At 39.5% G+C, this 13262-nt stretch overlaps 1 protein-coding gene across 1 annotated transcript in view; it reads left to right on the forward strand.

Annotated features, from left to right (window-relative positions):
- The window catches only part of LOC149110692 (uncharacterized), a 148908-nt gene that overhangs the window by 98234 nt on the left and 37412 nt on the right, over positions 1–13262 (forward strand). Inside the window, exons 24-29 of the mRNA XM_089292104.1 lie at positions 699–989; positions 1144–1309; positions 6595–6776; positions 8248–8562; positions 9187–9477; positions 10072–10249. Of these exons, the coding sequence (XP_089148230.1) occupies positions 699–989; positions 1144–1309; positions 6595–6776; positions 8248–8562; positions 9187–9477; positions 10072–10249 (1423 nt within the window). The remainder of the gene's footprint in view (positions 1–698; positions 990–1143; positions 1310–6594; positions 6777–8247; positions 8563–9186; positions 9478–10071; positions 10250–13262) is intronic.

Below are 13262 nucleotides of genomic sequence, written 5' to 3' on the forward strand. Positions count from 1 at the left end.
CAGGACACTTTCCCTGATTAAAAAGTCTAGAACTACGTTTAACTTTGGCAGGCAGAACCCCTTTTACAGTGGAAATTATTCCTGGTCGTACTACTGTTAAAAACTTGGTATTTTTGACGTAGTTTTGCATTCCTTAAGCTTACGGTTTATAGCGCCAGGACATTCCAAACAACCAATGAAATTTGAGGAGCTCCTGGTTCCGAGAGGGTCGCCAACCGGAGCACCATACTCATGGAAACCCATCAATTGTTTTTCTCACGGTCATCATAGCTAGCGGTATTGTTTGTGCGCGCGTACGCACGCAACATACTCCAGTTAATGGGTCGACTGGAACATGCAGTCTCGGTTTAAAACGTACAGCTTTTATATTGGACATCAATGTCGTGTTATGGTCAATTGACCCCTATCAAAACAAGGTATCTGCTGACGAGTATCATTTGTCCATATTGTGGGCTCAGGTTTAGAGCTCGTCGCGATCACTTTTTTTTTTTTTTTCCCTTTAAGTTGGCTATGGCCCATGTACTGGTTTTCGATTGGATCGCAGACTCAAGTCAGGTTAACGTCTTGTGATCAGGAGCTCCGTTTTAAGGCTTGGCTAAATCTATATTTTATTTCAAGTTAATCGAATATTGTATGACCAAAGGTTTTCATGTCAGTACTTTTTTTAACTAACTGCACCACTTATAATTCTCTTACAGTGCCCGCAGCAGCACCTCGGCTTAATACCGCTGTGGCCTTGGACTATCAGAGAGCTTTTGTAAGCTGGTTTACATTGCCACAAGATGATTTCGGGGCATTATTTCTTCGAGGCTACAGAGTGTATTACTTCTCTTACACAAACTATCAAACTAGAAATGTCACTGTGCGACCAGACCAGTTGCAGGTTGAATTGACTGACTTAGATCCAGGCACTTGGTATCGCATAGTGATAGCCGCATTTACAACTATGGGAGAAGGTCCACGGTCGTCTAGCTATTGGATCACAACTTGTAAGTGAAGTCCAGCCAGTTTTTTTGTAAATTTGTCTTGGAGTTTCGCTTCAATTTCTGGGTCGTTCATAGAAAACAGCTGGTTGTTCTGATAATTTTTTGAGGACCAAGATGGCTTTATTTTGTTTTTGAAATATATTTTTTGTTGTTTAAGTGTGTGGATGGTCAATTTCTAAACAGTCTGGCGAAATTGTCTCTCCTGGGTTCCCTCACTACGTTGAAGCTAATGACTGTGCGTGGAGTTACTCTGCTCCCGACAACGACACGATGCTTCTGATCGCGTTCACAAGTTTTAATTTACCTTCTTCGTGGAACTGCAGGTAAGAAAATGTTCCATTCTTGCAAATTTTGATTGTATTCTTGTTGGCACGAACCAAAGCATGTGGTATGAATTGAAGTAAGCAAGTTGGAAGTTTAAATATTGTCTTGGAGGGTAAACGCTTATATATGTATGCAAGCAGTTCATCTGTTTCAATGAAACCATTCATTTGCTGCTCCTTGTTTGAACAATAATAGATCCACTACTCATTTTCAGCAAGGCGGCGGAGTGGCGTAGTTTTTTTGCAAACTACAAAAAAAAAAATACTTATCTAAATTTGATTGTTTCTAGAATTTTTTATGTTCGTTCAGATAATCGAGTTTACATGGCTCTCAGTTTTAGCTTGGAAAATCTAAGTTGTCGGTATGGATAGGATATTCACTTGATGCTTTCTTCGCTCCTTCGCTTCCTGTAAACAAACTAGTCAAACTAAAGTGCAAAACCGTGAACGAAGATCCTCTTGATTGAACGTTGGATCTCACAGTAGATCTAATCAGCCAAACTTGAAAAGTAACCGACTATGAGAAGCTTTGCCCACGAAAAAAATCTATGCAAATTAGGTTAATAATAAGCCATGGGTGTGTTGAATCCACCCATGGCTTATTATTAACTGTAACTGAAGATCGAAGTTCGCAGGGTTTGTACAATCGAGGTGTTATTTGTAATATTTGCGGCAACAAGTAATGACACTAATTTAGTTACGAATCCCATGCAGCGGCATTATTTTTCTCACGCGGGTCGCAGCTTTGTATATTGTCATGTTTTCATGAAATGGCCGTAATAATATTTATTAAATGTACTGAAATCGCAAGTTAACATATAAGACTGACTGAGGTGAGATGCCAACTTAGTGTTTGCGGAACAAATACCGCTAGCAGACCAGCTTCCCTATAGAAAGGAAAAGAGGTAGATATTATGTTAAGCACGAAGATGATTCCTTTCTCATTATATAGAAACAACCCAAAATACGGACTTCTCAAAGAAAGCAAGAAATGCTAGGGTGCAAGGAGGTGAAATAAATAAAGCAGAAAAAGTTAACGTTAATATTCTGCTCAACAGATAACAACAGCTCAATAAAGAACTGACTACCCAAGTAAGACAGAATAAGCTAGCGCGTGAGGTTAATGTTCTGCTTGACACCTGATGACAACAGTTCAATAAAATGAACTGACTGCCCAAGCAAGACAGAATAAGTTAAGCCCAGTTATGCATCCAACGTTTTGTTTCGGTAAATTATCTGTTCGGAAGGCCTTTAATCCCCTCTGATTTTTTGAAGAGAATCGTCACCTTGAACTTTCGTTATATGAGAAATTTAATGTCTGTTGTTTCCGCATTGTTAAAAATGTCTTTTTGGGTACCGAAAAAAGGTCAGCTATCATTTTCGGAAAGGCGATAAGACCTAAGGTTGTCGGGGAATGGACAAAAAAGCCCCAATAAATTCGAGAATGCTTAAGTTCCCCTTGGATAACCGAACAGATCACTTTTTTTTTAGCGCAACCTAGAATTAACCTACAGAGCTTTAAAAGTGCTCCAGATAGCCTAAAACAGCGTTTAAAAGCATTTGAGAGAAAACGGTCGTTGGGTGGCCCTGGTGAATCAGATAATCGGCTAGATTGCGACACAATAACAGTTCTCTATAGAACTCTCTTCTCTGGTTTAGGTTTTGATACGTACGCAAACATGAAAGTTCTCCGATAACAGCATATTTAAGAATTTCAGAGCAACTTACTATTACAGTCTTTGACTCTACTTGTTCCATGGCATTGTGGATCGAGGATTGATGGCAATGCCCTGCGGTTTTTGCAACCTCAAATTCCCCGCCAAAAATAAATTACTCCGACATGAACAATGATCACCGAGACATGAAAACACCAAATGCACGCCTCGTTGTCTTGACAAGAAGACGTCATTTATTTCAAGACCTGGTTTTAAGGATTTTAAATCATCTATACTTGCTATATAGCTAGAAAAATATTGCAAGGCAAACTGCGATATCTTGACATCATTGTAACATGAGAATGTGCCTCAAATAAAAACGTAGAATATACTCGAAGTCAGGTTCATCAATCGAAAGCGCAGTGCCCATGTATCCCAATTTCGTTATGCCAAATTTAAGACTAATGATCTATTAATTACCGATTTCAGTCTTGCTTGGCATTCATACATATATGTTACCACAGTAGATTTCTACAAGCGGGTTCCGCCATAATTGTCATAATTATTATGGTACAAACCGGCTTCCCAGGACGCGACGATGTTGGCAGTGTTTCCATACAAAAAAATCTCATAAAATTATAGCCCCCTCTTTTAAGTCAAACAGTGAGCTATTCTGGCGGTTTAGCAAGGAAATTCCTGTGATAATGATACAACGAACATATCATTGGCTTCAAGCATGATCGCAAAGGCAAAACCGCTCGTCAAATAAAAACTTATCGGGTCCTGTTTCATGTTACGTTTCCTGGCGTGCGATGATAAGTCGTGTACAAGATTAAAAGACCTCCTGGGCAGAATTTGTTTAGAAGGTAAAGCTCCTCGATAAGTCAGACTACTGAGAGGCTGACACAAAGTTATATATTTCAAACGCCAGATCAGCCTTCTTCAGGTTTAAATGTTAATTATGAAAATGGAATTGCAATATTATATGTCGTAACACATACATATCTCTTACTAACCGAGTTCGAGGGCCGTACTGTAAGTTACGGACCGAGTTTTTTCCCCATCGATTTACGGCCTCGGGCAGCATTTTGAAGACCGGTACCTCGGTCACAGTTTTTCACTATACGGACCTCCCAGCTGGCCAATAACAAATATATCTCTACTGCGTTTCTGACGGGTTCGGGAACGATTTCTCTTCACTCGGAACGGCTTCAAATTTCTGACGCACCTCGAGAGCAAACCGAGTCGATTTGAAATCGTTGTTAAATGACTCGTAAGTCGTTAGCAGGTTTTAACGCACAATTTCATGAAACATTTTGGCAACAAAAACAGCTTTAAATTTTAGCGGACCGTACAGTAGAATACGACCCGCTAAACTAACCAATCATAGCGCGCGTACTAACTGAGAGATACAATAATTCGAAAATAAAAGGAGTGGCAGAAATTACTTGTACAAGATGATATCAAGAAAACAAAACAGTGAAAGATAGGAATATATATAAAATAGAATTAATAAACTAAAAATAAAACCAATTTATGTAGGTTACAAGTATTAGGATTCATCGCGTCTATTCAACACCATCACCAGATTCGTGGCACTGCTCTATGGGCACCAAGATGACTAGATCATTTGCTAAGCCCTTCCTCGGCATTTTGGAAACCAATGCCCTCTCTGATATTCCTTTTCGTCCTCACACTTGGTGGAGATACCTCGACAATAATTTCATGATCTGGAGTAAAGGACTATATAATTCTGTTTTTTATTGGTTGATTATCACAATAATATTCATCCCACTATTAACTTCACAAGAAATCACTCATTAACCAGTGTTCTCATTCTTAAGTCACATCACTTCACATATAACTTGTAACACCCACAATTTAATCTGCATACAGGTTTGACTGTATCGACTGCTGAAGAAGAACATATTGAAAGTCACAAAATTGATGAGCTGAATAAATTTTCTAAGGGTTAAAGGTGTGATTAAAATTTTAAGACGAAAAACGTACAGAAGAACGAAAGAGAATTTAAACGATGCGTTTCGCTTTGCTCCTGCGCACCGAGTAAATAAACCGACAAGTTGTTTTGATGAAATTACTTCAATTATTACCAAAAGGCCAAAAGGTGAAAGATTCATGCAGACTGAAGCGAATTACCGAATTGCGGTGAGCGAGTTTTTGTTGTAGAAGCTGCCGTCGTGTTTTCTAAAACTTTTGAAGGTACTAGTCACGTTGCTTTGGAGAGATAGCTTCGAAAGGAGTTGTAAAGTCTTCCTGATTTTAAACCATGTTTAAATACATTTTATCAGTTTCATTGTTTTAATTCAGCTAACCTCCAAAGAATTAACAATTATTGGACGAGGTTGGGCAAAATGTCGATTGGCGAGCAAATCAATTAATTGATCTGCGAGACACTGACCGAGTTCCATAATTGTTTTATCATTCGATCACCAAGTTTGTTTTCATATTTAAATCACTCTCTGACAGCTTAGGGAAGCGATCCACCATTTTTCACATGAGAGCGTGGTTACAATTACGCATGAGCAAAATATCATTTGTAGCGAAACACATTTGGATGGTACTACGCATGAGCAGACCATTATTTGTAGGCAGTTATTTGCAGGTTACGTGGCGGGCCCATGGCCAATGAAAAGGCAGAAAAGTGCATCGAATAAGTTGCTTCGTGGAAGTTGTTGTAGATGATTGCATGTTTTGAAACTTCTAAATGCATTTCTCACCTTTATCTTGAACAGCAGTCGCTATTTGACACTTGCACAGATTGATTTGCGTATTTTGTTAATGGAGAATTCCTTGTTTTGTTCGTTCAATTGATTCGGTTTGGTTACTGGTAACCCTTTGGGGATGCCTTTTCGGGAAATCTTTATTATGGCTTTCTTTAGCGCACGCGAATCTTTAGACTCAAAACCATAGATGTTCACTTCGCTGAGTTACCCGCCTTCGCATTATCACGAACAACCAAACAAACGGCAATTTATCCTCACCGCATACATTACCATTACCACATCGTGGTAAACTAAGTTATGGGAGGAGTCTTCGACTACTGTGGCAGGTAAGGTACATGCAGCGAGAAGGGAGGGTAGCACCGTCAACCAGTACCAGGGGAGGGGAGTAGGAGCGACAAAAGCTTCCTCCATCGGGACGCCGGCAAAATGACAATGATCGAGGGAAAACACGGGAATTTAAACGAAGAGAACGGAAAGTATCATGGAAATGGAAAGGCAAAATCATGGTGGAATTTGGAGGGATTCAATCAAATTTTGATTATATATGCCGTGAGAATAGCTAAGTTAGCTTTGATGATCGGCGGATAAGAAGCGGTAATTTCTTTGTGATAACGTCTCGGACAAGGGTTACCAATAACTTCAGGAATGTTTTAAACGGTGTCGCATCTCCCTATGTATTCTCTTACTGTTACGTTTTGCACTATTTCTTAACAAAGCCTCGATAATTAAATGATTTTCGACCAACGGATTAAAAACCACTGTTTACCAACAATCCATTTCCAAGTTGATTGGCCCATAGCCACAGTAATTACTATATTTTAAGTGAACATAAGTCTGTACTCTTTTTTATGTAGTGAAATTGAAACTGTTTGTTTTGTTCCCACAGTCGCTTTTATCTTGACATCAAGAAAGGACAGGAAGTAGATAGGATATGCGGCTCAAGGACGGGATTATCAATTCTATCGGATGGTTCGTCCTTGTTGCTGCGTTACCACTCGGATCGTTTTACAAATATGGCACCTGGCTTCCAAGCCCAATATTACATGCTTAACGGCTCATTAACCAAAGGTCAGTCCCCCAAATTTCTGATAACCTGAGTAGAAAATAAGTAATCAATCACTTTTCATTACAATATCAGAGATCTGTCCGTGGAATTGTAAGCGTTTTAAACTGTTATTGCCTAAATGGAGACGAAAAGAATGACGGACTGGGTAACACTGATTGGTTCTTTTTATTTATTTAGAGCATGCAATCATTTGCAGTATTTATAACCACCTTTCTATCACATTGTTGTTAAAACCGAATGGATGTAAATTGTGGTGGAGGATTTCGGTGACAAGGCATTTAGAAAAGCAGATATAAGTGTATTTTAATCTTTAGGGAGTATTTTAAGCTAGTTATTTGTGGCAAGCCTTTCCTCAGCAGGACATTCAACAAAAGTGAATGTAAGAAAGATCATATAGAGCGGTTTTCAATTGAGTGTCGAGTTTAATCAGGAAATTACTTTGGGTTTGGTTTTGGTTTTACTACAGTTTGAGATTGGATGAGCAGTATAATTGGTAAGTAACTGGTTTAGTTTTGGTTTTACGACACTCAATTGAAATCGCTCTATTTGAACTGCAGAAAAATATATGCAGACATGACTGATCATCGCAGTCATATACATAGCTTGATCAGCCGTAAAATTAGAGCCTAAAGAGAAATAATTCAGGCTTGAACGGGATTCGAACCCATGACCTCTGCGATACCCGTACAGTTCTCTACCAACTGAGCGTCCAATCCTACTGCTGGTAGCTGGTCACCTTGTGAGTTCGTAATATACCCGTGATGGCGAAGATATCAGGGAATATATGAAAGATCATTATTTGAACTGCTGAGAAAGATATGAAGACATGATTGATCATCACAGCTATATACACAGCTTGAGCAGTAGTGACACAGTTGTTATGTTCACAGCTACTCAAACTTTGTATATAAATGCGATGGTCAACCACGTCTTCATAAGATACAATGTTGAGGACCCGAATTATTAACGATTTTACTGTTACCAATGAAAGGGATTGAACTCTACCCGCGTAATCAGCTTCTGCTAAAACAGCCCTTGACCGTATTTTTGTTGTAGAGACACGACGACAAGAAGGCTTGCTAAAGAAAACTGTTGATAGTGAAGCTGTGATGTCATTTAATTAAAAGTGCTCAAATTCTTAGAAATAGGCACATTAGGTAATTAAAAATTATACGTAAGAGAGCATTTTCTTCATTTTGCTAGGTAACCGGAAGTAAATGTCGAAGAGATATACTCGATACAGTAACAGAGGGCTTGCTAGAATATTTCGAGAAGCTAGATCTTCTGGGGATCTTCCAAAAAACTGTGAACCGTTAGTCTTGCACTTAGTTCAATGGTAAATTGCCGTGTCAAGTGAAAGATAATAATATTATAGGCAATGCAAGTATCATATCTAGAAATAGTAATACCATTAAGATATCTTTCTAACTCGAGTGGACTAAATCTCCACTGTTTGATTTTCGTGTACTACAGCCCCTCAGTTAAATGGTTGGAACATTACTGCCGAGAGCATTACCTCAACAACAATATCAGTAAGGTGGTCCAACGTAACACATGCCATATCGGTTCAGGATTTGTTTGTTTTCGTGGCTGTTTGTACTGCTACTGGAATAAATGACACATCGCGTCTAGCTTCAGCTAATGTGTCCTCTTCAAATGTACTGGTGGGAACGCTTAAGCCTTACACAGAGTATCAGGTTCAAGTTGTGGCCCTGGTCAAAGGGCAGACCAATCGTACAATTGCAATGAGAAGCAGCAGTGTTGTTCTGCTTCGAACAGAGGAAGATGGTGAGTTTTCACTTATAGTTTAAGAACTAACAACAGCTAAGGCTGAGGCAATATAAGTACGTGCGGCCTCAAAGAGTATGGTTCTTGAGCGGTTTTGGTCCAAAAAAGGGTATGTTTTTCACTCTGGATTGGCATTGCGGGTGGGCTCCTGGCAATGCATTGGGTATTTCGTTTATAAGGAGCTATTTTTTTTCTGCATGAGCATCGGCAGATTTGTAGCCCTTTTCAAATGTTTACTCAAATGGAAGCCATTTCTTGATAGCTGCAGTTTTGTATTAGGACCTTTTACTAATTTTAGAGGTCTAAAATAGGGTATCAATTTTTCGCTTAGGCGTGAAAAAGAGTATGGACAAGCATAGATTTTGGTCTGAAATAGGGTACAAGTTTCAAGGCTGGAGTCACCCATCCCCACCAAAAACTTTGAGGAGTACCCCCCGGGACGCAAATAAACATTGCAGTAATCTAGTGTTAAACACACTACATGCAAAGACAAAAAAAGCTGAATCCGGTTCTTTTCAAAGTATCTTTACGAAATGTACAAAAGTATGTGTTCTCGAAGCAAAACTGTATTTAACTCTTGCTTGTAGACCAATGATCGATAGCTACTCTTTTATCCATCCACAGTTCCTTCAAAACCTCCTGATAATATAACTGCTTACAGCACTAGTTCTACTAGTATTGTTATTACATGGTCTCCCATAAGTGAAAAAGACGCAATGGGAAAACTCTTGGGATACCTGGTGCAGTATAAGGAAGCATGGACACCGGGAAGCTATAACAACATTTCTCTCCAGGCGACAGCTGTATCTGCGGTGATTAAAGGGCTGAAAGTGTTAACATTGTACAGGATCCAGATTGCTGGTTTTACTAGTGCTGGCGTTGGAGTCCAAAGTAGGCCACAGTATGCAAAAACAGGTACTATTTAATTGGCAACGATGCTTATTTATTCAATGTCGAATCTGGAAATTTAGTTTAAATGTCACTGAGTTATACATTCGAAAATTATAAGCCTGTGGAACTTTTAGTAGGCACATCATCGCAGTTGTGAACGCAGCTTAGAGAGTATTAAGGCTTAAACGGAATTTGGGATTCGAACTTTTGACCTTTGTGATACTGATACATCGCTCTACAGACTGATCTATCGAGTTAACTGAGAGCTGGTCATTTTTTGAGTTCCTAATACACCCATACGTGATGAGGACACGCACAAAGTAAATATATGACAATGAATGCAATGCAAACGATGCCCTTAGCCTACTCTTTCCAAACGTTCTGTTATTTCAATGATTCTCGAAAATCTTCCTTCACCTAAAGGCGGAAGTATGTCAAAACCGTAAAGGTAATGCACATGTTGTTTCGAGTGAGATCCCTTTACTGGCCCAAGTGGTAACTACTCTAATGTACTAGCATCTCCGGAACCATCCGCCGTAATGTGATGGAGAAAGTCGTATAACAAGCACTATAACGGGTTTGCTCGCATCTCTAAACCCTGTTCTGTGATGTTTTCAGGCTGTCTGTTTTTCGTACCCAACGAGGTATCAGAGTTAACCAGTCCAAACTACCCGAACAAGTATCCGAGTAATTCAAACTGCACCTGGATAATAGGTCAAGGGATGGATTTAACAGAGGCAAAGATCATAGTGCTATTTGACTACTTTCATACAGAGGGCCTTGGCACTCCTTGCAGGTAACTTTTCGGTCAGTGGCTTACGTACCTAAAGAAGTTTTCAAGTTCAATGAGGAGCGCAAACATGGTTAAACTATTAGAAGCATTTACCAATGGCATAATCATGATTACTTCAGCAAAGCATATTTTATCAAATTTCATCGAAAGGTAATGAAAGTCACATTTTGCACACGGATGTAAGAAAAAAGCAGTTTTGGAACACAACTACAGCGAATTAACGCAGGAGTTTTGCTCAAATCATTGTGCTTTTGTGTTTTGTTGTTAAGAGTGCCTGCCTGTAAAAATCAGAAAAATTCTTAATTTCGCGGCAAGGGTCAAGAATTCGATTTCGCTCATATTCTTATGGTAGATAGGCTAGGGCATGACAAAAACTACTTGATAGTTTTTTTGGCAAAATATCCTTTTATTTCAAGGAAGTATGCAAATTACCAAATTCCGTTAAAATCGTCATTTGACGCACCAGTTTATTAAGCAAGTTTGAGAGCCTCGCATGCAAAACCGCATCATTCTTCCGTCTTTAAAACACTCAAATATTTTTGTGCAATGTTTACATGTCTACTGGGTTGATTTTAGGAAATGTTGCGTTGTCTTTTTGGGTGCAAAATAATTAAATTTCGAAGACGTGTAATTTATTCACTTAAAAGTACTTCGTGAATATAATTAATTTTCACCATGTGCGAAACCTTCAAATTTATTAAGCTTCTGGTGGTTGAATCGCAGAAGGATGGTCTACAGATTCCTGTAAAAATTTCTTTGGGCAAATGATTGTGAGCGACGCGAGAGCTTTTCAAAGTACGTCAAAAATGCAACTATTTGACCATCCATCGTCAAATTTCAATTTACGGGTTAGACGTATATTTTATCATGCGCCACATGGCTTGACCTATATATGGCATCGTCGTCTCGGAGAGGCGATGGTCAGCGCATCAGTGTCGACAGGCTCTTGAGTGACTCAAAAGCCCGATTCTTGAGTGGCAGTCTTTGTTGCAGCTGGTACAGGGGGGCAACTGGTTTTAAGGCGCCAGTGACTCGCCTTCGCCCCTTCTCCTGTCAGTGGTGCCGGTTTCGCCGCGAGGAGGCCAGTAGTTGGACTTTGGCTGTCAGTGGCTCTTTGAGACGCACGCCGTGAGAAGCACTTCGAGAGGCTGTGGGGACCCACTCCCACAGCCCGCTTCCCGGCCATAACAGCCTATCGAAACCACTTGACCTATAAGAAGTTGAAATAGACACAGAGGTGATAATTTCGAAATGTTCTAACCTTATTTGTTGTAAAAGGCAGGTCCAAAGCCGATTTGACGTGTTTCTAGTCGATCTCTGACCATTCGTCGCACATAAAGCAGAAGTTTGCTTTTGTTTACACAAGGTTAACGTCCGATATCGCCTACTGTTAACCGAGTACCATGAATCTGTGACCGTCTTTCTGCGCATATGAACATAACTGCATCTAAGTCAAAAACGGCTGAGTCGTTTGTAGATAGCTGCTCGCTTTGCACTGCGCCAAAATATTGCGTTTGATTGATTGCTGACCACTGCTGATAAGCGTGTCGGCGCAGCACAATCTTACAGCCGTTATTTGTTCGTCACGCAATGCTGTCACGGCATATGCTGCACATTTTGATCTATTTTGTATAGAGCACTCTCAGGATAAGTGAAACAATTCAATCATTGTTCATCTGTTTGTTCATATATATAATAATATGTTTATATTTATATAATCGTATTCTATAGTGTACGTGGCCTCGGTCCAAATCACGTTTGTTGAACGTTCTGATGTTTCAGACAACAGCTGATAAAGCTAGTGCCTGTACTCACTAGAATTTTAAAAAAATCGCCATAAACAAATTATAAATCAATGAAGCAAGAACTAGTTGAAATAAAAATAGGAAATCACAACGTGTCTAATTCGTGAGAAAAACAGACTAAATTTAATTAGTAATTACGTGAGTAAATAGCCCTGGCCATGCCATTTTATTTGGCGTATTTTGTTTGCCTTGTGGCGAGGCTTTGGTATGTTTGTAACAGGAAATAGAGGACTTTTGTCAATACAGTCCAAAATTATTGTCAGTAAAATATTGTAAATAAAACACCTATTGACCGGTTACCTCCGCGGCCACCATTTGGTCGTTCCGATAAGGGTTTCATTATTGTCTTTACTCCTATTAAGCGGCCAGCCAAAATTTAAAAACTTTGTTTTGGAAAGGGCGATGGCAGATTAGAGTCTGAAATTGAAGGTGCATGACGAGTGATAATTCAAACACACGTCTATCATGATTGTCTTGAATTGACTCCATGTTCACCAAGAAATGTATAGCCCGATAGTGAAAAATTATAATATTCAGGTACAACAACCTCTATTTAAGCGGCTAGCCCCATTAAGCGGTCACCATGCACCCATTTGCCCGAGGGTAGCTCACTGTATTACATGTAAACCAAAAATAATTGCACAGCGCGAAAAGACCTAGGTATGAGTTTAGCGTTACAGTATTACGCAGGGCATGTAGGTAGCGGTGGTCGAGTAAAAGATAACAACAGGGGCAATGGTAAGATATTCATTCTTTTCATTTCTTAATTTAATCTCTTCCTACATAATACGATTATGTGCTCCCAGTAGTTTCAAGCCTTACGGAGCCTTAGGTATTAGGATAGAAATTGTCCTACCCCTACCCCTAAAATGGGATGACAGTATTGCGTGACGAACAAGGAACCGCTGCAAGCAAGGATTCAAGCCATCAAACCATGATGATCAAACGTAATATTTTGGTGTAGTGCAAAGCAAGCAACTATCTACAAATGACTCAGCCGTTTTTGACTTAGATGCAGTGGTGATATATGTGTCGAAAGAGGGTCACAGATTCATGGTATTCGACCATTAAATAAGTTGACAATTGGCGATGTACATCGGACGTTATGTAAACAAAAGCAAACTTCTGCTTTATGTGCGACGAACGGTGAGAGAAACATGTCAAATCGGCTTTGGACCTGCCTTTTACAGCAAATGAGGTTAGAACATTTC

The sequence above is a fragment of the Orbicella faveolata genome, unplaced genomic scaffold (assembly GCF_042242905.1).
Source record: "Orbicella faveolata isolate gen_17 unplaced genomic scaffold, um_ofav_v1 contig_24, whole genome shotgun sequence".
Lineage (NCBI taxonomy): Eukaryota > Metazoa > Cnidaria > Anthozoa > Scleractinia > Merulinidae > Orbicella > Orbicella faveolata.